This window comes from Petaurus breviceps, unplaced genomic scaffold (assembly GCF_028583685.1).
Source record: "Petaurus breviceps papuanus isolate PSGF00001 unplaced genomic scaffold, PetGlider_PUasm1.0 128, whole genome shotgun sequence".
Classification (NCBI taxonomy): Eukaryota; Metazoa; Chordata; class Mammalia; order Diprotodontia; family Petauridae; genus Petaurus; species Petaurus breviceps.
The window spans coordinates 2423251-2448527 of record NW_027185664.1 but is presented as its reverse complement, the minus strand read 5'-3'; the positions used below and the strand labels follow the sequence as shown (position 1 = coordinate 2448527).

General features: G+C 38.2%; 1 protein-coding gene across 1 annotated transcript in view; it reads right to left on the bottom strand.

The window, feature by feature from the left end:
- Positions 1-24616, bottom strand: part of LOC138171483 (Golgi phosphoprotein 3-like) — a 69403-nt gene extending 44787 nt beyond the window's left edge. The window contains exon 1 of the mRNA XM_069100990.1: positions 24121-24616. Coding sequence (XP_068957091.1) covers positions 24121-24348 — 228 coding nt within the window. The 5' untranslated portion in view covers positions 24349-24616. The remainder of the gene's footprint in view (positions 1-24120) is intronic.
- Between the last annotated feature and the right edge of the window lie 661 nt (positions 24617-25277).

The following is a 25277-nucleotide window of genomic DNA, read 5'->3' as shown; positions in this document are numbered from 1 at the left end:
ACTCATCCTAAACCCCTGTTATCTATGTTAACAGAGCCTTGTACAATTGATGAGTGAATGAAAAAGCATCCCTTAAGTACTTAAATTTCTCCCAGCCCCTCCCCCCCACTTAAGAAAGGTTAAAATTCTTGTTTTATCTCTGTTAAGATTGCTTTCCCAGCTAAGTTTAATAAAATAAAGTTTCTCCGCCTACTAGGCCAGTAACTTCTAATCATCAGTGAAGCTAAATGTTATTGAAGTGCCCACCAGAAATTATACATCAAAGCCCCCTAAAACCTGCCAGAAGGGGCCCCTACCAGGGTCCCTGGAAACCACCTGATAGGCTATAATAGTGAGGGAACTTTTCACATGTGTTGCTAGAAACATACCCCAGAAACAAGTCTGTTCTTGTTAGGTACCCAAGACCTTACTAGAAATGGTACCCCTCTTGGAACCGCATTTTGTTGATTAGCAACACCTAGTTCTATAAAAATGCATCTTACAGGAGGCTTGGGGCTGTCTCCCTTATTAGGGAGGCAGTCACCGAGGTTAATAAACACTCCTATAAACTGTAATTGGCACTGCTGTCTTGTTATTTCACAGATGTCCACTTCATTATCTTTGTTGTAATATGGTCTTAACTAATTTTCAATATACGATATAAGAGTTATGATTTGCCGTTAGGAAAGTATTTGAATGGATATTCAAAAACTCACAAGAGCTGTATGTTTAACATATTTAGTTTATACTGGAACTATTACTTCTAGGCTATGCATACTTGTTTGTCAGAAGTACATTGACTAAAAGGGCTAAACTGGCCTTTACTATATGACATCTATTATAAGATCTCACTTAAAAGTTCTGTAGAGTAGTATTTAGATTTAACTTTTACTAAAGCCTAGAATAAACAACTGTATCTGCCCACCTTCAAGCTTTCATTTCAGGATCTAAATAAATATAGTTAAACAGAAAATGCTCCTCTGTTTATGGTCCTTGATACCAATTTGCCTAGGGACCATCTCGAAGTCTTCAGTAAAAACTTTCTGGAGTCCAGATCACAGGTCTACCACCATCACTCAACAATCTACTCCCTTTGAAGTTCAAACCCTTTGACATCACCCCTTCCTCATCATTATGTGGTCATCTACTAACCAGGACACTCCTACCTTCCTCATTAACTTCAGCACCTAGCAGGCAGTCAGTCTATATCCTGCTTCATTATCTTATGACCCTTCTCCAGAGTTTAGTTTCACAGTTCCTACACCACGTCAACTTCTTTGACATTGATCTTGACAACTTTAGCAACACATGGGGATGATTGTACTTCCAATTTCAGTAACACTTAAACTGCTGCACTGCCACCATTACACTCAACTCCAAAACTGCCTTCTCTGATGTCTACATCCTTTCACTTCATCTACAACTTCACTCCTGAACCTGCTCTCTGCTTTCTGCTCCCTTCAGCACTTCCAGGACCCCGATTCACCCCGACTTTGACTCATTTTTTGACTTTACTTGCCTGTCAACAATTTTTAACATTGTATTCTATACAATAAAGAGAAACTATTTGTTTAAATGAAATACAAAATAAAACCCCTTAAAATCAAAGCTAAGGTAAAAAAGGAGACAGGTAGCACTTAGCTATCTATGATGAGTCATCACGAAGTTAAAATTAAACTAAAACCCAGGAAAATGATAGAACCAGCAGATATGACTGCTGAGGTGCCATAATTAAGCTCTGAAAGATTCTAGAGAATCGGAGAAAAATCACAGGGGTAGAAAACGGCAAAGAGAAAAGCTTCTGCACAAACAAAGCCAATGTAACCAAGATTAAGAGGGAGGTGGGAAATTGGGAAAGAATCTTTACAACCTATGTCTCTGACAAAGAACTCATTTCTAAAATATACAGAGAATTGAGTCAAATTTATAAGAATACAAGTCATTCCCCAATTGATAAATGGTCAAAGGTTATGAACAGGCAATTTTCAGAGAAAGAAATTAAAGATATCTATAAGCAAATGAAGAAATGCTCTAATTCACTATTGATTAGAGAAATGCAAATCAAAACAACTCTGAGGTACCACATCTTACCAGTCAGATTGACTAAGATGACAAAACAGGAAAATGACAAATGCTGGAGAGAATGTGGGCAAATTGGAACACTAATGCATTGCTGGTGGAGCTGTGAACTGATCCAGCCTTTCTGGAGAGCAATCTGGAATTATGCCCAAAGAGCTATACATACTTTTATACCCTTTCATCCAGCAATACCACTCCTAGGGTTATATCCCAAAGAGATCATAGAAGTGGGAGGAAGACCCATATGTACAAAAATGTTTATAGCAGCTCTTTTTGTGATGGCAAAGAATTGGAAATTAAGGGGGTGCCCATCAATTGGGGAATGGCTGAACAAGTTGTGGTATATGCATGTAATGGAATACTATTGTGCTATAAGAAACTAGGAGCAGACAGCCTTCATATTTACCAGGAGAGGCTTATACAAACTGATGCTGAGTGAGAAGAGTAGAATCAGGAGAAATTTGTACACAATTACAGACACAACGTATGTGTGATGACCAACTTTGATAGACTGGACTCTTCTCAGCAATGCAGGGATATAAGTCAATCCCAAAAGACTCATGATGGAGAGAAATGTGTGCATCTAGAGAAAGAACTAGAAAGAACTAAGTTTATATCCAGGTGGAAGCAAAATACCTGATCTTTTTCCTTCTCTTATTTGATTTTATGTCCTCTTTACTATTTTTCATTCCAGCTGGTACAATCCGTCCTTATAACGTGACTAATGTATAATGTGAAAGTATTTATAGATCCTACACTTGACTATATGCTGCCATGGGGGGAAGGGAAGGGAGGGGGACAAAATGTGAAACTCAAGGAATTGTGGAATTGAATCCTGTAAACTAAAAGGAAACAAACAAATTAATTTAAAAAAAAACCCTAGCAACCCAGGGGAAAAAAAAAAGGGCAAAGAGAAGAGAGTCTGCAAATTATATGCCAAGGACTTTGACTTCAACAGCAAGCAAAATTCTAGAATATATTAAATGATCAAAAAGAGCCAGTATGGCTTGATTATAGTTCATGCCTAACAAACCACTTTCTTTTTTGAAGAAGATACTGTAGACCATTTTAGGGAACCTTTGAGTGTATTAGCATAAGCAATTCCCAAAGAAAGAAGTACTTCTACAAGTGCATATTAGCAACTGCATAGCAACTTACAAAAATTTCCTGGAAGTAATGAAAAGTTAAATGGCTTGCCCAAGGTCGCATCACCAATCAGTGTTAAAAAAACATAAGATCAGGTATTCCTGCTTCCAAGAGGGGGCCATCTCCAGTTGTCCTAATCTATAGTTGGTCTCTGGACCCAGACAGCTCTGGCGGAGAAAGTGAGGCTAGTGTCATTGAATGGTCCTCCCTCACTTACATCCAATTCATTTGCAGGTCATGGCATCATCTTCCTGAAGAAAGAAGGACAAACGACTACATCCTACCTCCAAGATCTGCATTCTACTCACTAGACTTCATGTTGCCTTGTTATTTTTCAGTCATGTCTGACACTTTATGACCCCATTTGGGGTTTTTTTGGAAAAGACGCTGGTGTGATCTGCCATTTCCTTCTGAAGTCCATTTTACAGATGAGGAAACTGAGGCAAAGATGGATAAGTGACTTGTCCAAAGTCACACAGCTAGTGTCTGAGGCCAGATTTTAACTCAAAAAGATGAGTCCTCCTGATTTCAGTCTATCCACTGAACCACCTAGCTGCCCTTTGCCTTGTAGACAGAGCTTATCTAATTTTTTTACAATGTTATTTTCCCCCCTAATTACATGTAAAGACAATTTTTAACTTTTTCTTTTATTTTGAATTTTAATTTTTCTCTCCCCCTCCCTTACCTTCCCATTTCCTCAGAGGGTAAGCAATTTGATATGTTATTCATGTGCAATCATGCAAAGCATATTTTCATATTTGTCACATGAAAGAAGATACAGACCCAACGGGGGAAAAAAAGTAACAGTATGTTTCGGATCTGCATTCAGACTCATCAGTTCTTTCTTTGGAGGTGTACAGCATTTTTCATTATTGAGTCCTTTGGAATTAACCATCTTGAATGATTGTCTTCATCAGAGTACCCAAGTCTTTCACAATCATCCTTACAATATTGTTGTTACTGGGTATAATATTGTCCCAGTTCTGTTCATTTCACATGTCTTCCCAGATTTTTCTGAAAATATCCTGCTCATCATTTCTTACAGCACAGTAGCATTCCTTTACAAACATATACTCTAACTTGATCAGGCATTCCCCAACTGATGGGTATCCTCTCAATTTCCAATTCTTTGCCGCTATAAATATTTTTGTACAAATAGTCCTTTCCCCCTTTCTTTGATCTCTTTGTGATAAAAACCTAGTAGTGGTATTGCTGGATCAAAGGGTGTGCAGTTATACAGCCCTTTGATCATAGTCCCAAACTGTTCTCCAAAATAGCTGGATTAGTTCACAATTTTCTTTTTTGCCTTTTTTTTTTTTGGAGGGGGAGGAAGGGCAATTGGGGTCAAGTGACTTGCCCAAGGTCACAGGGCTAGTAAGTGTGTCAAGTGTCTGAGGCCGGAATTAAACTCAGCTCCTCCTGACTCCAGGGCCAGTGCTCTATTCACTGCACCACCTAGCCACCTCCCCAAGTCCACAATTTTCTGTCATGTTAGCCAATACTGTGGGTGTGAGATGGTACCTCAGAGTTGCTTTAATTTGCATTTCTCTAATCAATAGTGATTTTGAGCTTTTTTCCATATAATTATAAATAGCTTAGATTTCTTCATATGAAAATTGCCTATTCATATACTTTGACCATTTATCAACTGGGAATGTTTATCTAAATCTTAACAAACCCTTTTACAGAATCTTTTGTGCTATTCTATGCACAAGAAGAAGAGAAACAAGCTGGACAACAATATAATTCAACAGATTAGGAGCATCTTGAAAAGCCAGACAGAAGGAGCAGTCATTAATGGTTAGTTAGATGTCAATCTGAAGGTGGACAATACATAAGAGCCAGGATTCAATAAGATGAAATTTATTAAGACCCAAAGGAGCTACAATGAAATGACTTTACTATGGACTCATATTTTAATTTATGAAATTATTTTCATATTGTAAATCAATGTATTATTTATTATTAGAGAGACAGGGTGGCATAGTATATAGAGTAGCTTGAAAGGCAAGACAACCTGGTTTCAATACAACTTCCAACACATATCAGCTGCATGGCAATTTTTTTTTCATATTTTCTCCCTCACTAGAATGGTAGCTCCTTAAGGGGAGGGACTATTTTTTTACCTTTTTTTTTTTTAAATCTCCAGCACTTAGCAGCATCTGGCACAAAGTAAACACTTAATAAAGGCTTGCTGACTCTGGGCAAATCACCATCCCAAGCAACACACTAAGACAGTTACAGAGAAAATGCTGACTAGCATTTATAGATAAAGTTTTTTCACTACAGAGTTGCCTATGACAATGAAATAACAGAACCAGTCTCAATTCTCTAATTTTATTACCAAAGATAGAGAGATGCAAGGGACAAAAAGATAGCTGGGATAAATTAAGTCCAAAAATGATCCCAAATTTTGTTATTGAACGATTCTTATTTTCTCTAAACTGTTTTATCTGTGTGGTTCTCTGTCCCTAATTTGATTAACAATTTTCTAACTAGATAAAAACTATGTACAGTGTTATTATCAAATCCATCAGTGGCATGTAAGAAAATCCACAAAGAATGATCGGTTATGACAGATAAACTCTTAACAAAATGAAGTCTAAATAGTACAAATTTTAAGTTCTACACCTAAGTTTAACAGTTTAAGTAAAAAATACAAAGCTTAATTTACCTAAAAGTGGGAAGGGTATGCCTGCTTGTCAATTCAATAAATATTTATTAATGGTTTACTACATGCTAATTTCTGAGACTACAAAGATGAAAAGAGACCATAATCACAGTATGTGAATAGGAAACTACCTTTAAGAAAATTTTATCAAAAGATATAAGATATCTAGAAGAAGGAAAGTAACAACCCCACTATAGTCTATATTAATTAACAACTAAAATATCATGAAAAGTTCTGAGTACCATTATTTCAGGAGGGATGACAGACCAGAGGCAACCAGGAGAATTAGAGAACCACTAACTAACAGAACTGAGGATGTTTATTACAGAGAAGAAAAACTTAAGGGAAATATGCTGGCTATTTTTTTGTACAGTTTTCAGGGGGTGTCAAGCAATAGAAAATCTATTTTAAAAATAAGCAACGGGGGCGGCCAGGTAGCACAGCGAGTAAGAGTACCGGCTCCAGTGTTGAGAAGACCTGGAGATTGAATTCCGGGCTCAGACACTTAGCACCCACCCAGAAATACCTGGCCGTGTAACCTTGAGCAAGTTACTTAACCCCAATTGCTTAGGGGCGGCCAGGTGGCTCGGCGAGTAAGAGCACCGGCTCCAGTGTCGGGATGACCTGGATCAAATTTGGGCTCAGATACTCAGCACCACACCCAGATATAACTGGCCGTGTAACCTTGAGCAAGTTACTTAACCCCAATTGCTTAAAAAAATAAATAAATAAATAAATGAAAATAAAAATAAGCAATGGCTACTCTTATGGAGCATCATTAAGTGGCAAAAAACCATCATTCAAACCAAGTCAGACTACAAATCCAGCATAACTAGTCAGACTTTGTTTTATGCAATTTTTGACCTACAATTTTATCCTTAAGTTCAAACCACCTAATCTGTGTGAAAAACTAGCAATTTGTTTAGTATTGCACAAACAAAACCAATGTAATTAAACTTTCTTTTTCTTATGTATTGTGAGACTAGAAGGGAAAGAATTAAGGGGAAAAAACATCTTTACAGCAAATCTCTGAAAAAAGTCTTATAGCCAAGATATATAAAGAAATGATTCAAATACATGCATGGCAGTCGTTGCCCAAAAGATAATGGTCAAAGGATGTAAAAAGGCAGTTCTCAAAAGAAGAAAATACCTTTTGGTTCAGCAATATCAGCACTAGCCCTCTAACACAGTGATCAAAAGGACCCATAAGTACAAAAAATATTTATAGTTTTTGATATAGCAAAGAACTGTTAACTAAAGGAATGCCCATCAAATGGGGAATGCCTGTATAAATTGTAGGATGTGAATGGAATGGAATATTATATATTATAAGGCATGATAAAAGGAAGACTTTCCAAAAGACCTAGAAAAACTGATAAAACCAGGATAAAACCAAGAGAACAAACAAGTTTCACAGCAACAACACTAAAGAAAAACAACTTTAAATGACTCTGGAACTCCGATTAATGCAATGATATGTCGTAAACCCAGGTGACAAGATACCCACCCTCCTTCCAGAGGTGGTAGGCTTAATATAAAAATCAAGCCATACATTTTTAGATGTGGCTAATGTGAGAATTTGTTTTGCTGGACTATGAATGTTTTATTTTTCTTTTGTTTACCATTCAGTAGGGAAGGAGAGATTACAAATACATGTAAAATAAATATATTTTTAAAATGATTTGTTTTATAAAGATTTTTTAGTGTACATTCAATAGTGCATTAGTCTTACTCTAGAAAGTCAAAGAAATCTCACGTTGATAGTGTACTTCTAAATAATCTTCAAGATTTTCTTCAAACAACAGCTTTCATCTCTAAAAGTATAATAATTAAGCTATCAGAAATGATTATTTTTTAAATTTATTTTTTCTGAATATGATACTTAATTAACAAGTATAAAAGTGAGATTCTACTATATTCAAAGTTAAGTAGATTAGCAACAAACATATATGGAGAAGTTAATTAACTGTCAAATCATTATAATTTAACTCAATTGTTAGTAGTTTGTAGCTGTAGGATTTTGAAGCAAATTTCCCAGCAGGATATGGTGATGGTTTTGTAAAAAAAAGAAAACAAAACAAAAAGTTATTTGTAGAAAACTAATGTTTTTAGTAAGAAAAATTATGTGACAGTGTTTAAAAAAAAATGAAGTCCTAAGAATCGGGTTTTGGGTTTGTTTTCTGTTTTGTTTTTTAAATAAACACTACCGTAAGCTCATTCTGTTCCCCTAATTCCCAAAGCAATCCTACCCATTATTCTTTCTCATAGTCTATCAGATCTTGCCTTCTTATCTCTTTATTTCTACAAACACAAATGGCAATATGACCTAATAATCTTTGCTTAAACAAAGGACAACAGCCTCCCTACCTCAAGTCTCACTCTCTTCTAATCCATTCTACACAGTACAAAAAACTTTCTAAAATTCCAGTTTCATCACATCACTAAAACCAAGAACAGCTCCAAAGTCAATGCAAATTTAGTATGACTTAAGGCCCTCTTCACATCATTCATTGATCAAACCAATATTCTCTACAATATAAATTGCACCCTACAACTATTCCTCCCTAATTATTTTGCAACTTAAACTTTCTGTTCTAATCAAGCAAAACTAATCAATATCCTCTATAAGACTTTTTAGCTACCAACTCTATGTAACCTTATACCTCACACTGGAACTAGAACTGGAATGCACTAGTTGTTTCTACGCCAAGACACACTTAAAGGTATTATAGATTTAGACCTGGAAGAGAAGACAGAGGTCATGTAGGCCAATCCACTCAATTCACCAGAGCAGTTAAGTAACTCACCTAAGGCCACACAAGTAGCAAGTAGTTCTTTCCAATGCACCAAGTTGCCTCCCTTATGCTCTCGCTCACTAGGCTACCATTCCTACAGGTCCATTCCCAGCAGCATGAATACACTAATATGATCATCAGTCAATTTACTAGAAATAAAGCTTTTTTAAAAAAATACAAAAGTAGAAAAAATAAATCCAGTTGGAGGAAGAAAAGATCTAAATCCTGGTTGGGAGTGAGGGAGAGAGGGAAGAGAGAAAAATAAATGGGGAAACTTTTTCAGACTTCAAATTACATTATTATAAAGCAATAATCATGAAAACTACCTAATACTGATAAAAAAAATAGAAAAAAAATCAGTGGAACTGGCTAGAAAAGGAAGAGTCAGAAACAAAATGAACTCAAGAACACAGCATTCAATAAACTAGAACACATTAAATAACCTGGGGAAATAGCTCTGTATTTGGCAAAAGTTGCTGGGGAAATTGAAAAGCAGTCTGGGAGAAAGTAGGTTTAGATTAACATCTTATACCATACATCACAATAAGCTCCAGATGAATACATGACCTAAATATTAAGTTTAGCAAGGAGGGACTAAGAGGGAGACTCTTAACCAAACAATCATGAAATATAAAATAGATAACTGTAATGAATAAAATAATATAAAATAAATAAAGTATAAACTTATTTCACAAATAAATCACACAACTATAAGAGAGAAATGAGCCATGGGGGTTGTGGGAACCTTTTATAGCAAATATTTCTTTTTTTTTTTTTTTGAGGAAGGAAGGTAAGGCAATTGGGGTTAAGTGACTTGCCCAAGGTCACACAGCTAGTAAGTCTGTCAAGTTTCAGAGGCTGGATTTTGAACTCAGGTCCTCCTGACTCCAGGGCCTATTCTATTCACTGTGCCACCTACCTGCCCAAAAATAGCAAATATTTCTAAGGGTATGATAGTGAAAATAAACTGATAACAGAACAGAAATATAACATCAGAAGTTATTATTGCTCAACAGATTAAGTAGTCACAGGATATATGTATATACATAGATATATATAGATATGTATATACACAAAATATATATTATACACAGATATATATATATACACATACATATTTAACAATTTTTTTCTAATTACATGGAAAGAGTTTTCAACATTCATTTTTGTAAGATTTTGAGTTGCAAATTTTTCTCCCTCCCCCCTCCCCAACTCAGCAAGCAATTGGATCTATAGGTTATACATGTACAATTGTGTTTAAACATATTTCCACCTTAGTCATGTTGTGAAAGAAGAATCAAGAACAAAAGGGAAAAACAACGATAAAGACAAAAAAAACAACAACAAAGTGAAAATAGTATGTTTGAATCTGCATTCAAACTCCACAGTTCTTTCTTAGCATTTTCCATCACTAGTCTTTTGGAGTTGTCTTGGATCATTTTATTGCTGAGAAGAGTTAAGTCTAACATAGCTGATCACAACACAATGTTGCTTTTACTGTGTACAATGTTCTCCTGGTTCTGCTCACTTCACTAAGCATCAGTTCATGTAGTCTGCTCATCATTTCTTATAGAACAATAGTATTCATCACATTCATAAACTACAACTTCTTCAGCCATTCCCCAATTGATGAGTATCCCCTCAATTTGTATATATTCTATGTCTCCCAATTTTTTTGTGCATGTTAAATTCTGTCTCTGCAACTGGAAGTTCATTGAGAGAAAGGACTTTCTATTTCTGCCTTTTTTTAAATGTGTGTCAAGTCAACAAGCATTTACAAGGATTATTATGTGTAAGATATTGTGTTAAGGGATAGGGATACAAAGTAAGGCAGAAGACAATTGTTGTTCAAGGGCCTAACAGTCTAATGGGTGTTATCTCAGAATAACGCTTTAAAGGTAACAGTTACTCAAACATGTTTTTAACTGACTGACTCAGAAATAAGAACCTGTGGCTATTATCAAGAGGAAAAAAAACCAAACAAACTTGATGTTTTTAACTTCTAGCATCTAGCACAGTCAACCAGCATTTATTAAGCTTCTACTATATGTCTGCAAAGGGAAAACAGTCCCAAGACCTTGAGAATATATTTGGGAAGTAAAGGGAAGTGTTAGCAAAGGCCTTATGCAAAATATGGACTCTGAGGTGAATTTTGAAGGAAACCAGGGATTTCAAGGAGTAAGGAGGAACAACATTTTAGGTATAGGTAAAAAAACAGTGCAAAGGCAAAGAGACAGGAAACGGGAGTGTCATGCACGAATGGCAAAAAGGGCACTATATCTGGATCACAGAGTTCATGCAGGGGGTTATGTGCAAAAAAATTGGAAAGATAAAAATTGGCCAAGTTGTGAAGAGCTTTACATGTCAAAGAGAAGAGTTTATGTTTGTTTCTAGAAGTAACATGCAAAAACTGGGATCTGAATAAGGGGGAGTAACATGGTCAGACTTTTGCTTTAGGAATATCACTTTGGCAGCAGTGGTGTCAGACTCAAATAGAAAGAGGGCCATTAATCTGTACATAATGATCACTTCAGGGTGTACATTTTGACTCAGTTTTAAAATGGAAATTTTAAAATCTATGCTTTCATTTATTTCTTTACAGTGTTAAATATTTACCAATTACAATTTAATCTGGCTTGGGCTGCCCTCTGGAGTGTTTGACATGTGTTTCACACTTTTGGTAGAGGGGATAAAAGACTTGAGGAAGGGAGACCATTAGAAATATACCCATTATCTTGATGGGGGAAAAGTATTCTATTAATAATACCAATAATACCTTTTACATAATACAGGGAATATTTGACAGTACAAATGATATCATCAGATGCTACCTGGAGGAACAAGAAAACACAAGGAAAAAAAAAAGGTTATATGACTTATTGAATAAATTTTTAAAAGAGGAAAAAAAGATAAGGATCTTCATCCTGGATCATAATTCACAAGAAAACAAAGGGGTGGCCAGGTGGTGCAGTGAGTAAGAGTACCGGGCCCCAGGGTCGGGAGACCTAGGATCGGTTCTGGGCTCAGATACTTAACACCCACACAAAATAACTGGCCGTGTAACCTTGAGCAAGTTACTTAACCCCAGCTGCTTAGGGGCGGCCAGGTGGCGCAGTGAGTAAGAGTGTAGGCTCCAGAGTCGGGAGACCTGGGATCAGTTCGGGCCTCAGATACTCGGCACCCACACACACACAAAAATGAGCAAGTTACTTAACCCCGATTGCTTTAAAAAAACCAAACAACTCGGGGGAGGCTAGGGGACACAGTGAATAGAGCACCAGCCCTAGAGTCAGGAGGACCTGAGTTCAAATTCGATCTCAGACACTCAACACACACACACACACAAACTAGCCATGTGACCCTGGGCAAGCCCCCTCCAAATAGCAAAAATAAAGAAAAAGAAAATTCCACGGAGAAAAGTACTCAATTTTGGTTAAAAAAAAAAAAGAAAAGAAAACCAACAACGTTAACCTGTACCCTGGTTATAAACTCTTTCATGGAAACAGATTTTATACTTCATATTCAAATAGTGTTTATCTATATTTCAATCACTTTAATGATTCCAGTATAAAGAATTAAGACAAAAGGTATATTTAAACTATTCTATTCTCGATAGTAAGAAAGCATTGATGCCTTCTGTAACTTAATATACTGTTAACATCTTCATCCCACAGTTTCTTCCTGGTTTTCATTAATTCAATAAATATTTAAGTACACGTCTTCCTTCTCCTGTTCTTGATCCAAAATTTAAAACAATAATAACAACAAAATCAATCAACCAGAATTGATATCCAAATACATTATTCTAGAATTTATAATCAACGTGGAATTTACTTACAAGTAATTTTTCAACTATGTCTGTCCCTCACCAAAACTGCTAATCACATACTCATGATGTCCTGCTAACTCGGCAAATAATCTTACTAAAATACAACAATCAGTATGTCTCATGTTCACGTGGATTAAGAGCAGCAGAAGACATAAACCCAATTTCTATGCAGAGGTAGGAGACAATGGGTATGGAACAATGCATCAAACTGTCAAGACTTTCTCAATGCATTAACTAGATTTGCTAAATTTATCTTCTTATTCTTATTCAGGGATAGCTCTGTGGAAGAACAGGGGAGGAATATGCTGGCAATGTAGGTGATGTCAAAACAAAATGTAGCAAAAATATGTTTTTTAAAATAAATGGACAATAGCCACACATTCATTCTTTATAGTTGTACAAACAATAGTATTTTAAAGACGTAGAGGTCAGCAAGGACTGAAATTCATAACCTTAAAATTTCATTTCAGCAAAGGATTTTTTTAGCCTTCTCTCTCAACAAATCTATACTAACCACCATAAACAAGCAGTAGAACAAAGATTATGGAAAAAAGTATATTACAGCCACTCATTCCATTTAAGCCAACATAGTTCTTGGTCATGAGGTGGAATGCCACATACTAACCAGTTTGGCTATAGCAATTTACAAGTGGTCCAATTCATATACTGCATATAGTCTCAGAACAGGTTCATCTTTTATTTCTCCTAAGCATCTTTTGATGTAGTTAGCCAAAAAAAGGGTGCAGCTAGAGGTAAAGTTAAAGAATCCAAGGTCCTGTATCATTAAAAATTGTTATTATAAACTGTGCTAAAAGAAGTCCGAAAGGGTCATCCAAGTTATTTTACTGGACTTTTATATTAAACACAGCTTAAAATGAGTGTACCTAATATGTTTGGGCTTGGGTAGCTTTTTGTCAAACAAAGAATTTTTAAGGTATCCATTACAATGGGAATGTATTAAATGAAAGCTAAATTAGCTCTTTCAAGTATCCGAAGTTAAAAAAAATAAACCATAAAGGATGATTAGAGATAAATAATTTTAAAATATTAGAAGATAGTTTCTCCAATTTAGTTATTTTACTGGGGCTGTTTTCTCAACATAATCTCATTTTTACATACTTAGCACATCTGTTTAACAATTACCTGCTAGAATAGATTTTAGAACACTAAATCCAACACAATTCACATGTGTATAATATTAAATCAAGTAACTAACTTGATCAGTGTTTTCTTCAGCACATACTATCAAGAAAATATCATGTCCAATGATTATAAATACAAGATCCACACTGAATTAAGATATATAACACACGATTCTTAAATTTACTGGAAGGCACTATGGTATAATGGAAAGAACAACAGGCTACCTACCACCTATGGAACCTTAGAGAAGTCATTTTCCCAAGTTTTAGCTTTATCTTTTGTAAAATCAGGGATTAGACTAGATAGCTTCTAAAAACCCTTGCAGCTCTAAGCCTACAATTCTAACATAATCAACTTTCTACAGTACAGAAAGTTTGATGTAACAGTAATAATTGAATTAATGAGGATACATTTCAATAATTTACCTTGTTAGCAACCCAGTCACTAGAAAAAGAAATAAATACAGAAGGCTTTAAAGGATACATTAAAAATATCAGAAATGGTCAATAAAGAGTACTAAAATATCACTAATACCAATTCAAATTGTTTACGTTTCTTTTTCTTTTTTAAAATAACAAATTCTTTGAAGGAGCTTTTTTCTCTGAGAATGTTTTAATTAAGTAGTGCCCTGTTATTCACTGGAAGTCATAATAACAATAACAACTAGCATATAAAAGGACAGGGAAAGGGACTACACTTCTCATTTTATTAATATATGAAGAAACTTTAAAGGATTTTCAAGGTTGTTTACATAGTTTTACAAACAATAAGACCACCAAGTCCAAGAGAACAAATAATCATCAATTTAAATGTTCTGCAATAGTTTGTCAAAATATCATTTGATAGCATTTTACTATTTACAAAGCACTTATGCCAAGGAAATCCTTAAATTTGCTATGATTACAAAACAAAATTTATCCAATCTTCCTTAAGCAAGATCTTAAATTATTTTCACTCTAAATATGCTTGCAGAGGCAGAGAAATGTATTGCTACAATAAATATCAGAAAGTTTTAAAGTCAGAGGGAGTCAAGTAAAAAGGTTTCTGGTTAACATAAACCAAAATGTGCCACTGAATATAAATTCTGGACATTTAAAGGTTTCTTAAAAATCTAAATTTGCCCACTAAGAGACTAAGGATCTTTCATATTATAAATCTGACTCTATTCCACTAGATAATCATCAAAGGATATGAAAATGGTTCTCAAAAGAACTGTAAACTATTAAGCATATGAAAGAATATTGCATATCACTGATAATAAGAGAAATAAATCAAAACAACTCTGAAAACAACCTCTTATGCAGCAAATTGGCAAAGATAACCAAAAATGTCATTACTGGAAGGCTGGTAGAAAGACAGACAGTATTGCATTATAGCTGGAGTTGTGAATTGACACAATTTTTACGGCAAAGCATTATGCTAAGAAATTGTTAAAAATGTGTATACCCTTTGACCCAGAGATTCCAATGCTAAGCATATACCCCAAAAACTTTAAAGATAAAAAGAATACCATAGATATCAATATTTTGTGGTAGCAAAGAACTAAAAATTAAACAGATGACCACTGATTAGGAAATGATCAAATTAACCATAGTGCATAAAAATAATGGAAATGTTACTATACTATAAAAAACAGCAAATAACAAAACAATGACTAGTAAAGCATGGAAAGATTTATATGAACTGATGTATACTGAAATAAGCAGAATTAGGAAAACAATATACACAATGACAACAAAGTAAATGAAAAGAACAACAAAACAATCTGAACTAAACGTTATTTAAAATCACAATTATTGGACATGTCCCCAAGAAGTATGAAAAGACTCCACCTCACTAAGACTACCTAGGCACCATTCTTTTCTGATGTGTTGATTGGCTTTAATGAACTGGGGCTGTTTTTTCTTTTCTTCCTCTTCTTTGATTTTTGTTATAGGAGATGGCCCTCTGGAAGGGGGTATGAGAAGAGATTCAGGGGGAAAGGCAGGTGATAAAAATAAAAATATCAATAAAAATCTTTTAAAATCTTAACAGCTTTGGTCTGCAATTAAAGTATTAACACTGGGTCTAAATTCACTAGTGCTAACTTTATTATAAATATGATCAATTTCTTTTTTTTTCTTTGCTTTTTGGAGGGCAGTCGGGGTTAAGTGACTTCCCCAAGGTCACATGGCTAGTTTTTGTGTTAAGTGTCTGAGGCAGAACCCAGGTCCTCCTGACTCCAGGGCCGGTGCTCTTTTCACTGCACCACCTAGCCGCCCCGAAATATGACCAATTTCAAGACTAATGTACAATACAGGTCCATAAGTACACAATTTTCAACCAGGTTTCTGTGCATTTTCAACAGAGATAATAATGTTAGCTCCTACCAAGTTCCTAACTCATCTAAAAAAAAAAAACCAAAATCTAAATAATATTCACAAAAATTACTGAAAATTGTGATTTTTAAAAACCTTAAAATTCACTGTCTTTTAAAAATAAAATTATCACTTAAAGTTTTATTATTTTTAAGGATATTTAGTTTCAAAGCATATATGAATCTAATAAGATTAATATCATAAGCCACATGAAACTCCATTCACTATTTTACTGACAGTATACACCAATTATTCTTCAAATTAAAAGATAGAAGGGCAATACTAATGTTTTAATAAATAAATGCTTTTCCAAATAACAGAATTATTCCCACTTTTGATATATTATTTTAGTAAGATAACTGGTTTAACCAATAACAAGTCACAATGAAATTCTCTGTGTACTTTTCTTCTTGGAAAAAAAAATGGATCAAAAAGTTAAACCTTAGCAGTCATCTAGCTCAGTCAGTAATCTCCAAAGATGAAATGATATATTTGCAAAGCCTTCATCATAGTGCTTGACATATAAAAGGTATAAATGCCTAATCACTCCCCCATCCCCTTCTAAGAGATGTGGGAAACCAGGAATCCTGAGAAGGTCATGGCGTGCCCCGAGAGATATGTGACCTACTGGTCAGATGACCTTTATTGTGTTAGTCAATTGTGTCCAACACAACCATAACTATCCTTATTTCCCAACATTCCCCCAACTGTACCCCTTTGGGCAAAAGTAGGTAATAATTGGTCTCCTCAGAGCAGTTATAATTCAGAAGTGGCAAAGCGTCTAGTAGATAAGCCACTGTACTTGGAATGAGGAAACCAGGATTCAAAACCAACTCAAATTCTTACTAGAATATAGTGACTGTGGGCAAGTCATTTAGCCTCTCTGTATCTCAATTATGGTCTCTTCCAGGTCTAAATCTATGCTCCTATGTCGTAACCTAAATACTACTAGGAATCCACAGCAACTGTAACAGGTCCCACCTTTCTACCCATCCAATCCAATCTCATTTTGTCAGCCAAGCACTCTGAGAGGCTGGCTCTCTGCACTCTGGTGAAATGAAAGAGAATAAGAACCCTTGATATCTAACCCCTCCTCCATAAATGTGAGGCTAGTTCAAGGGTATCAAATTCAAATAGAAACTGGGGCCACCAATCTGTATATAAGGATCCCTGTGGGCCTGCATATTGACTTAGTTTTAAAATGTAATGTTACCAATTTTTAAAAAATTCATTTGGTTAAATATTTCTCAATTACATGTTAATCTGGTTTGGGCTACACTCAGAAATGCAGGCCAAGTGTTTGACACCTCTGGGCTAATTCTTTCCCTAAAAGAGAAAAAAGTTGATTCCAAGACTTAATTGTTAGGGGCCCCAAGGCTGTTCAAGCCACATAGCAATAGAAAAAGCTTCTGGGTGGCCTCAGACTTTGTGGAGGGGCTTTCTGGTCACCAAAAGCCCATCCAAGGATTTGGTGGCTGTTCCAAGGACTCAACATACTCTGCCTTATTGACCAAACTCTCCAGTACAGAAAAGAAAGGAGCTAAGTTTACCAGAGCTAAGTGTTGAAGGACTGTATCCTTTCTTATGCAAACATTTCTAAATAATTATGATTACTTTTGGAACCAGGAAGCAATACCAGGTCTCTTCACAGAAAGACCACTGCTCACTCACATTTTCTTAAGAAATACTTTATTATCTAAATCTCTAATCTCTGCTTCTATGATGCTATTTCAATCAATTTCAGTTACTGGGGAAAATTTTGGTGTTAAAAAATATGTACTTTTGTGGAAGCAAGAAGCACCAGACCATTGAAAGTACTGCATATACAGGGGGCAGAGTTAAGATGGCAAAATAGAAGCAGGACCTCCCCGAGGCTCCAGGTTCCACCTTCCACAATCCATGTAAAAAGGGGTCTCTAAACAAACTTTGGAGCTGCAGAACCCACAAAATGACACAGAGAAGCTAACCTCCGGCTGAGGACAGCCCAGCTGTCCGGCAGGAATCGGCCAGCTCAGCCCCACGCCAAGGCTTTAGCCCCAGGGCGGGCCTGACCCCAAGGGGCTCCAGATCAGCAGCAGCTGTGGCCCTTGGCAGATTTATCAACACATAATGGCAAAGGACAAAGTGAGAGGTCAGTGTAGTCTGGACTTTGGAACCCAGTAAGTGGGAGTGCGTGGCTTTTGCCCCCAGGGCGAGAAGCCACTGAGCAGCCTTAACAGCCAGCTGCGCCACATGGCAGCTTCAGCTCCCGGCCTGCAGAGTGTAGGGGGACCAAGCACCAGTCTGAAGGGTAATCGCTCTTGCTTTAACCTGCTTGGATCTGGATTGCAGTCTAGGGCAGAGGTCCTAAGGTGTGTATACAGCTTGCCAGAGTGTGTGGAGGCCTCAGAGAGGGCACCCATCTAATAACTCCAGCAGGTGAGAAAACCCCAGTGTTTGGGATGAAAGATCCCCTGTCTGGTGGCAGAGTCCTACTGTGGCAAAAAGCCCAGTCAAATGACTGAGGGGCGACATGACCAGGCAAAGGAAACAAAGAAGACAGAAGATTCCAACATTAGACTCCTATTTTGGGGACAAAAAGGAGCAAAGCACGGAACAGGAGGAAGACAGTGAAGTCAGAACTCCCGCATCAAAAGCTTCCAAGGAAAACTCGAACTGGTTACAGGCCATAGAGGACCTTAAGAAGCAGATAAAAGAAGTGGAGGAAAAATTGGGAAGAGAAATGAGAATGATGCAATAAACTTATGAAATGAGAGTCAACAGCCTGACTGAGGAATATACCACCTTAAAAAAATAGACTAACTCAAATGGCAAAAGAGGCTCAAAAAGGCAATGAGGAGAAGAATGCCTTAAAAAAAATTTGCCGGATGGAATCTCAAAAGCTCACTGAGGAGATTCGTTGCTTCACAATTAGACTGAAGCAAATGGAAGCTAATGACTTTATGAGAAATCAAGATGCTGTTAAACAGATCCAAACGAATGAAAGAACAGAAGGCAATGTGAAATATCTCATGGGAAAAACCACTGACCTGTGAAATAGATCCAAGAGAGATAATTTTAAAATTATCGCACTACCTGAAAGCCATGATCAAAATAAGAACCTAGAAATCATCCTCCAGGAAGTTCTCAAAGAAAACTGCCCTGATGTTTTAGAACCAGAGGGCAAAACAGAGGTTGAAAGAATCCACCAATCACCTCCTGAAAAAGATCCCAAAAAGAAAACTCCTAGGAATATTATAGCCAGGTTCCAGAATTCCCAGATTAAGGAGAGAATATTACAAGTAGCCAGGAAGAAACAATTTGAATATTGTGGAAACAGAAGCAGGATAACACAGGATCTGACAGCTTCTACACTGAGGGATCGAAGGGCTTGGAATATGATATTCCAGAGGGCAAAGGAGCTGGGATTAAAACCAAGAATCACCTACCCAGCAAAACTGAGTATCATGTTTCAGGGGGAAATATGGTCATTTAGTGGAATAGGGGACTTTCAAGCATTCTTGCTGAAAAAACCAGAGTTGAATAGAAAATCTGACATTTAGATTCAAGAAGCAAGAGAAGCATGAGAAGGTAAACAGGGAAAAGAAATCATAAGGAACTTATCAAAGTTGAACTATTTACATTCCTACATGGAAAAAATATAATTGTAACTTATGGAAGCTTTCTCAGTAGTTGAAGGGAACAGAAATATATATGTCTATATATGAGGGTATTGGGTATGTGAATACATATGTGAATGTGTATATACATATTTACAGGTATACATAGATAGAGGGCACAGGACCAATTTAACAGGAAGGAATGATACTTAAAAGGTGAAATTAAGAGGTGAGAGAGGAATATAATGAGAGGAGATTGGGAGAGACAGAATTGGGTAAACTATCTCATATAGAAGAGGCAAGGGAAAATGCTTACAATGGAGGGGAAGAATAAGAAGGCAAAAGGGAATGGGTCAACCTTGTTTCCATTAAATTTGGCTTGAGGAGGGAATGAAATACACACTAAATAGGGTATCTCACCCTCCAGGAGAGTAGAGAGGAAGGGGATGAGAGGGGGGATGATGGAAGGGAGGGAAGGCTGGAGGGGAGGGAAGTTGGAAGCACCCACTTTTGAAAAGGGACGGGATCAAAGTGGGAGGTGGGATAGGAGGGAGGGAAATATAGTCAGTCTTTTACAATATATCTACTATGTTATTGTTTTGCATTAGCCATACATGTACAACCCATACTGAACTGCTTTATCTTCCCAGTAAGGGTGGGTGACAAGGGAGGAAGAGAATGAATCTGGAATTCAAAGTTTTAAAATCAAATGTTTAAATATAAATATATATATATACTATTATTAATACTATTTTACATGTAATTGGGCAATAAGATATACAGGCACTGGGACATAGAGATCCACTGGAAAAGTCAAAAGGGAGAAAATATGGGAGAGAACAGATTGGAGGAGGGGATATCTTATGGGACTGCTATTTTAGGGCGGTGGGCAGGGGAAAAACAGGGAGAAAATCTGTAACTCAAAATCTGGCAGAAATGAATGATGTAAATCAAAAGTTAATAAAGCATTTGAAAAATGAAATTAAAAAAATTTTTTTTTAAATTTTAAAAAAAGAAATAGTTTACTATAAATAGCACTTAGCTAGCACAGTACCTTAGTACATAGTAGGCACTTAACAAATACTAAGATACCAATGTATACAATTAAACTTGGTTTATAGCTATTTAATTTAAATACATGAATTCCAACATAAAAAATATCAACTTCCCAGTAATACCCTGTCTTCTACACTGGCTGTCCTAAACCATTAATTGCCATGGATTTTTCATTTTATATTGTAGATACTCTTGTTCTTCAACCAGGGCTCTTTCTGCTACACCATGATGTTTCTCAATAATCTCTGGCTCTAGTCATCCAACCAATTCGGAACCCACCTTACAGTACTATCATTCAGTCTACACATTTCCATTTGTGAGACTGTTAAATGCCTTGCTGAGATCCAAGTTATGTATACCAGAAATCTATGAATCTAGTAACTATTTTCTACTATGGAGGGGAAAAAAATTGAGTATCAAAATCAACTATGCTAACCCTCCACAAAAGTATAACCTCTCAAAGCAGATGCAAATCTTTTCTCTAATTATGGCTAGTGTTGAGATCAACAAGCTATCCTGGATAGTCACATTTGGGCTATTGTGAGCATAGTGAAAAGATACTGAATTTTAAGAGTCTGGGAGTCCTGGGTGTGAATTACTGCTTGTATGGTCCTAGGCATGTCAGAGAACCTCTCCTTGATTCAATTTCTTATACATGAAATCAGAGGATTAGATTTGATCTTTAGAGTCCCTGTGAGTTCTAAATCCAATTACTCTAATCATACCAATCACACTGAAAGCATAGTCATTCTTAAAATGAAGGAAACACATAGCTTAAATTACTTGGAGCCTGATTCTACCACTGAAAAATACTGAACTGTCTAAATTTCAAAATAACAAATAAAATCAAACGAGAGGCTTGGGGATAAATTATCTTCATGGGAAAAATAAGAATGCAGAGAAAGCCAAAGGATTTAAGCCTTCACAAAATGAAAACAGACCAATTAAATTTCTCACTGGTCATCTCAAAACTCTAGAAGTTGTTATAGTATTTCCGTAACATTATAAAACACTGGTTTTCTGCTAAAATGTTCCAAGTAATTTCTTGTTTCCTTTGATAGATCTTTAACCACCACAATCCTACTATCTGTGGTCAGTCCAGAATTTGAAGATTCTCTTCAAAGGTTCTTTCTCACCTTGAGTCTCATCAGCTACCAAGAGTTCAATTATCTTTATGCAGATGATTGATTCCCAGATCAATAAATCTAGCCCTAGTTGGTCTCCTAACCGCCAGTCTTTTGTCACCAACGGTCTACTGAATAGCTCAAACTGGATGCCCTATAATCATCTCCAAAATAGAACTCATTCCTTGCCATCTCCTGAATTTCCCCTACAGCTGTCAAGGAATCCTCCCCTGGTGCCCAGGTTCACAACCTCGATGTCATTTTAAATTCCTCACTATCAAGGCCACTAGGTGGCGCAACGAATAGAGCACTGGCTGTGGAGTCAGGAGGACCGAGTTCAAATAGGACCTCAGACACAACACAAAAACTAGCCATGTGACCTTGGGCAAGTCTCTTAACCCCAACCATCCTCCAAAAAGCAAAAAAAAATCCTCACTCTAATTCACCCCACATATCTAATCAGTTGCCAAATTTTGTCGATCTTTCTTATACATCCACCCTCTCTCCACTCACATAGTCACAACCCTAATCCAGGCCTTCATCACCTCTCACCTGGAGGACTACTAAAGAACCTCCTAATTAATTGGACTTCTTGCCTCAAGTCTCTCCTCACTTCAATCCATCCATTCAGATGCCAAAGTAATTTTGCTAAAGTGTAGCCCCATACTCAACAAAGTCCAATGGGTCCCTCTTACCTGCATGATCAATTACAGAATCCTGTTTGGTATTTAACACTCTTCACAACCTGACACCTTCCTACCTTTCCATTCTTCTTACACACTACTCCTACACACTTTTAAGAACCAGCCAATACTGACCTACTGTTTGCTGTTGCTAACAGAAGCCGTTCTATCTCCAGCCACCTGTTCCAAGTGTTCTCCCTCCTCCTTGCCTTAGAATTCCTGGCTTCTTTCAAGACTCAGTTTGAATGCCACTTCCCCCAGAAAGTCTATCTTTGGCCTCTTCTATTCCCCAACCCCACTTCTTTCCCCTCCATACCCCCAGCTACTAGAGTCTTCCCTTCCATCTTTTACAGGTTTCCTCGGCTATCAGAATTAAAGCTCCTTAAGGACAAACTTTTTACCTTTCTCAGTATTCCCAGTGCTTGACATATAGCAGAAGTTTAATCAATGTTTTCTGGTTAAAAACAACTCTTGTGCAATACTGCATTTTCCTTTGACATTTATGAAACAGATTAAAAAGCAGGCATTACTACTCATTTATGCTCGGAGATTGAAAATACACCAAGTTTAACTTGGTCAAAGACAGTCACTGATTTATAGAACCAAGGCTAAGCAAGTGAGTAGGAGGCACTGCAACGCGCTAGACTAAATGCTATAAAGTTAAATTTGAGTTTTTTTATGTTCCCAAACACCAGTATTCTAAAAGAATTGCAATATATAAATGAAAACTGAAAAGTTAACACAGAATATAACCTAACAGATAAAAGAAAGGTTAAATTTGGATAGGAAAAAATGTCTCACAGTACAGAAATTCTATGCCCATATTCACAAATTCTGAATATACAACAGTAAAATTTACTGATTCTTCTTTTGAGTTTGTTCCTCAATACAGCAGGCCCGTATTGTTGCGTTAAAATAAACCTAAAATAAAAAAAAATAGTCTGTTGAGTTAAAATAAACTTACACTAGACTTGAGATGTAGCACTGCCCTGACAAGGAAATCATGTCTATTTACCTCCTGTCTTGACCAAAATGTCACCAGCAATACTGGTAAATTCTTTTTAAAAGTTCAATTCATCATAAGAAAAATTACAGGTCATTGAAAAAAACTATTCTGGCACATCAAACTCTAAAAGCATTTCTTTTTAAAAGAGCAAGAATTTTTAAAAGCCTTTTAACTTTACAAACTATTTTACTGCAAGATCAAATGGCAATTCTCACGATAAACTTTCCCATAAGGAAATAATACCCTGCCAAAGTCTGGTGGTAAAAAAGTCTGGATTCTTCCTTATTTATCTCTTCTCACCTACTGACCAAAAATAAAAGAACCGGACACATTGAAAGGCACAGAAAGCTTCCTGGACAAGCTTCAGCCAACTACGAGTGCAGGGTTCAGGGAAGGAAAGCAAATTGCACAGGATTCTGGTCCTTGTTAAGCTGCCACTAAAATTGCTTCTAGACGTTCTGCGTGGACAGCGCCCGTAAAACTTTTATCTGGCCTTCCAAAGGGCCACGACTTTTTTCTCCCCGCACACACAGCATCTGCGGCTGCCTGGAGATCGGGTTCTGGGGCCTCCCTGGCCTCTCGTGAGCTGGGGTGGCCGGAGCCGGCCCCCCGCCCCGCCCCTCCCCCGAGGACCCCCGCGCCCGCGCCGCTACCTCTCGGTCCTTCAGGCCCAGCAGCAGCACCTCCTCCATCAGCGTCAGCCGGGTCTCCTTGGAGTCGCCCTGCTCCTCGTCGTCCGGCTCATCCCGGCGGCTCTGCGCGTCGTCGCCGCCGCCGCCCCCCCCGCCGCCGCCGGCCGCCCGCTCCTTGTCGGCGGCGCTGCGCGAGGCCTCGGTGCGGCGCTGCACAAGGCCCGAACTGCGCTGGGTCAGCGAGGTCATGGCTGCGGCCGGGGCCGGCGGCGGGTCGGAGGGCGCCGCCTCGCCTTCGCTCCCCGCTAGCCCGCGACGGCCCGCACGGGCTCCGCTTCAAGCGCGGCAGCGACGTCCGTCAGCGCCGGCGCCCGCGGGAGTCATGAAGGATGGGCCTCGGGGCTGCTCGCTCGGCGGCCGGGAGAAGGCCGGCGCGCGGGCAGGGAAGGGGGCTCCTGCTTGCGGGGGCGGCGGCGGTGACGGGCGCGCCGAGGGGGAAGTGGCGGCGGCGACTTTCCTCCAATATGGCGGCGCGGGCTGATGTCACCGGAGGATGTGGCAGAGTCCGTAGGGGCTGGGGGGGGGAGGGACCGGAAGAAGCGAAAAGGGACGGGGGGGGGGGGGGGGGGGGGGGGGGGGGGGGGGGGGGGCCGCGGGGGAGGGGCGCGGGCTGCATTCCACTCTGTCCCGCGCCACTTCCCCGGCCCACCCCCCCCCCCCCCACCCCAGCTTCCCAGCCCTCGAAGCCACCTCCCTCATCTCGTGACTGCCTCGGGGCCCTTCTGCGGGCTTCCCTCCCCGCTTCCCCACTCTGGGCATGCGCTGGGAAAGTGACCCAGCGCAGAGAGGAATGCAGCCCGCGCCCCTCCCCCGCGGTACTTCCTGGGAGAGGGGCGGGTGCTGGGAGGGGGGAGGCGCAGAGGAGCTGGGAGGGCGGGGCCTTTAAAGCCGGCGTAGTCTAGGGAAAGTCAGTTAAATGCCCGGGCTCAGTTTCCTAATCTACAAAAAGAAGTGGTTAGACTAGGCGGCTGCCGGGGTCTAGCTCTGCGATCTTGTGATTTGTCCGCTGAAGTCATGGCTCCGCTGCTAAGATTTCTGGAAAGAAAGACAGAAAGAGCCTAGGGCCAGGTTCCATCCAGAGAATCCAGGAGGATGTGTGATCTGATGGTCTAAATAAA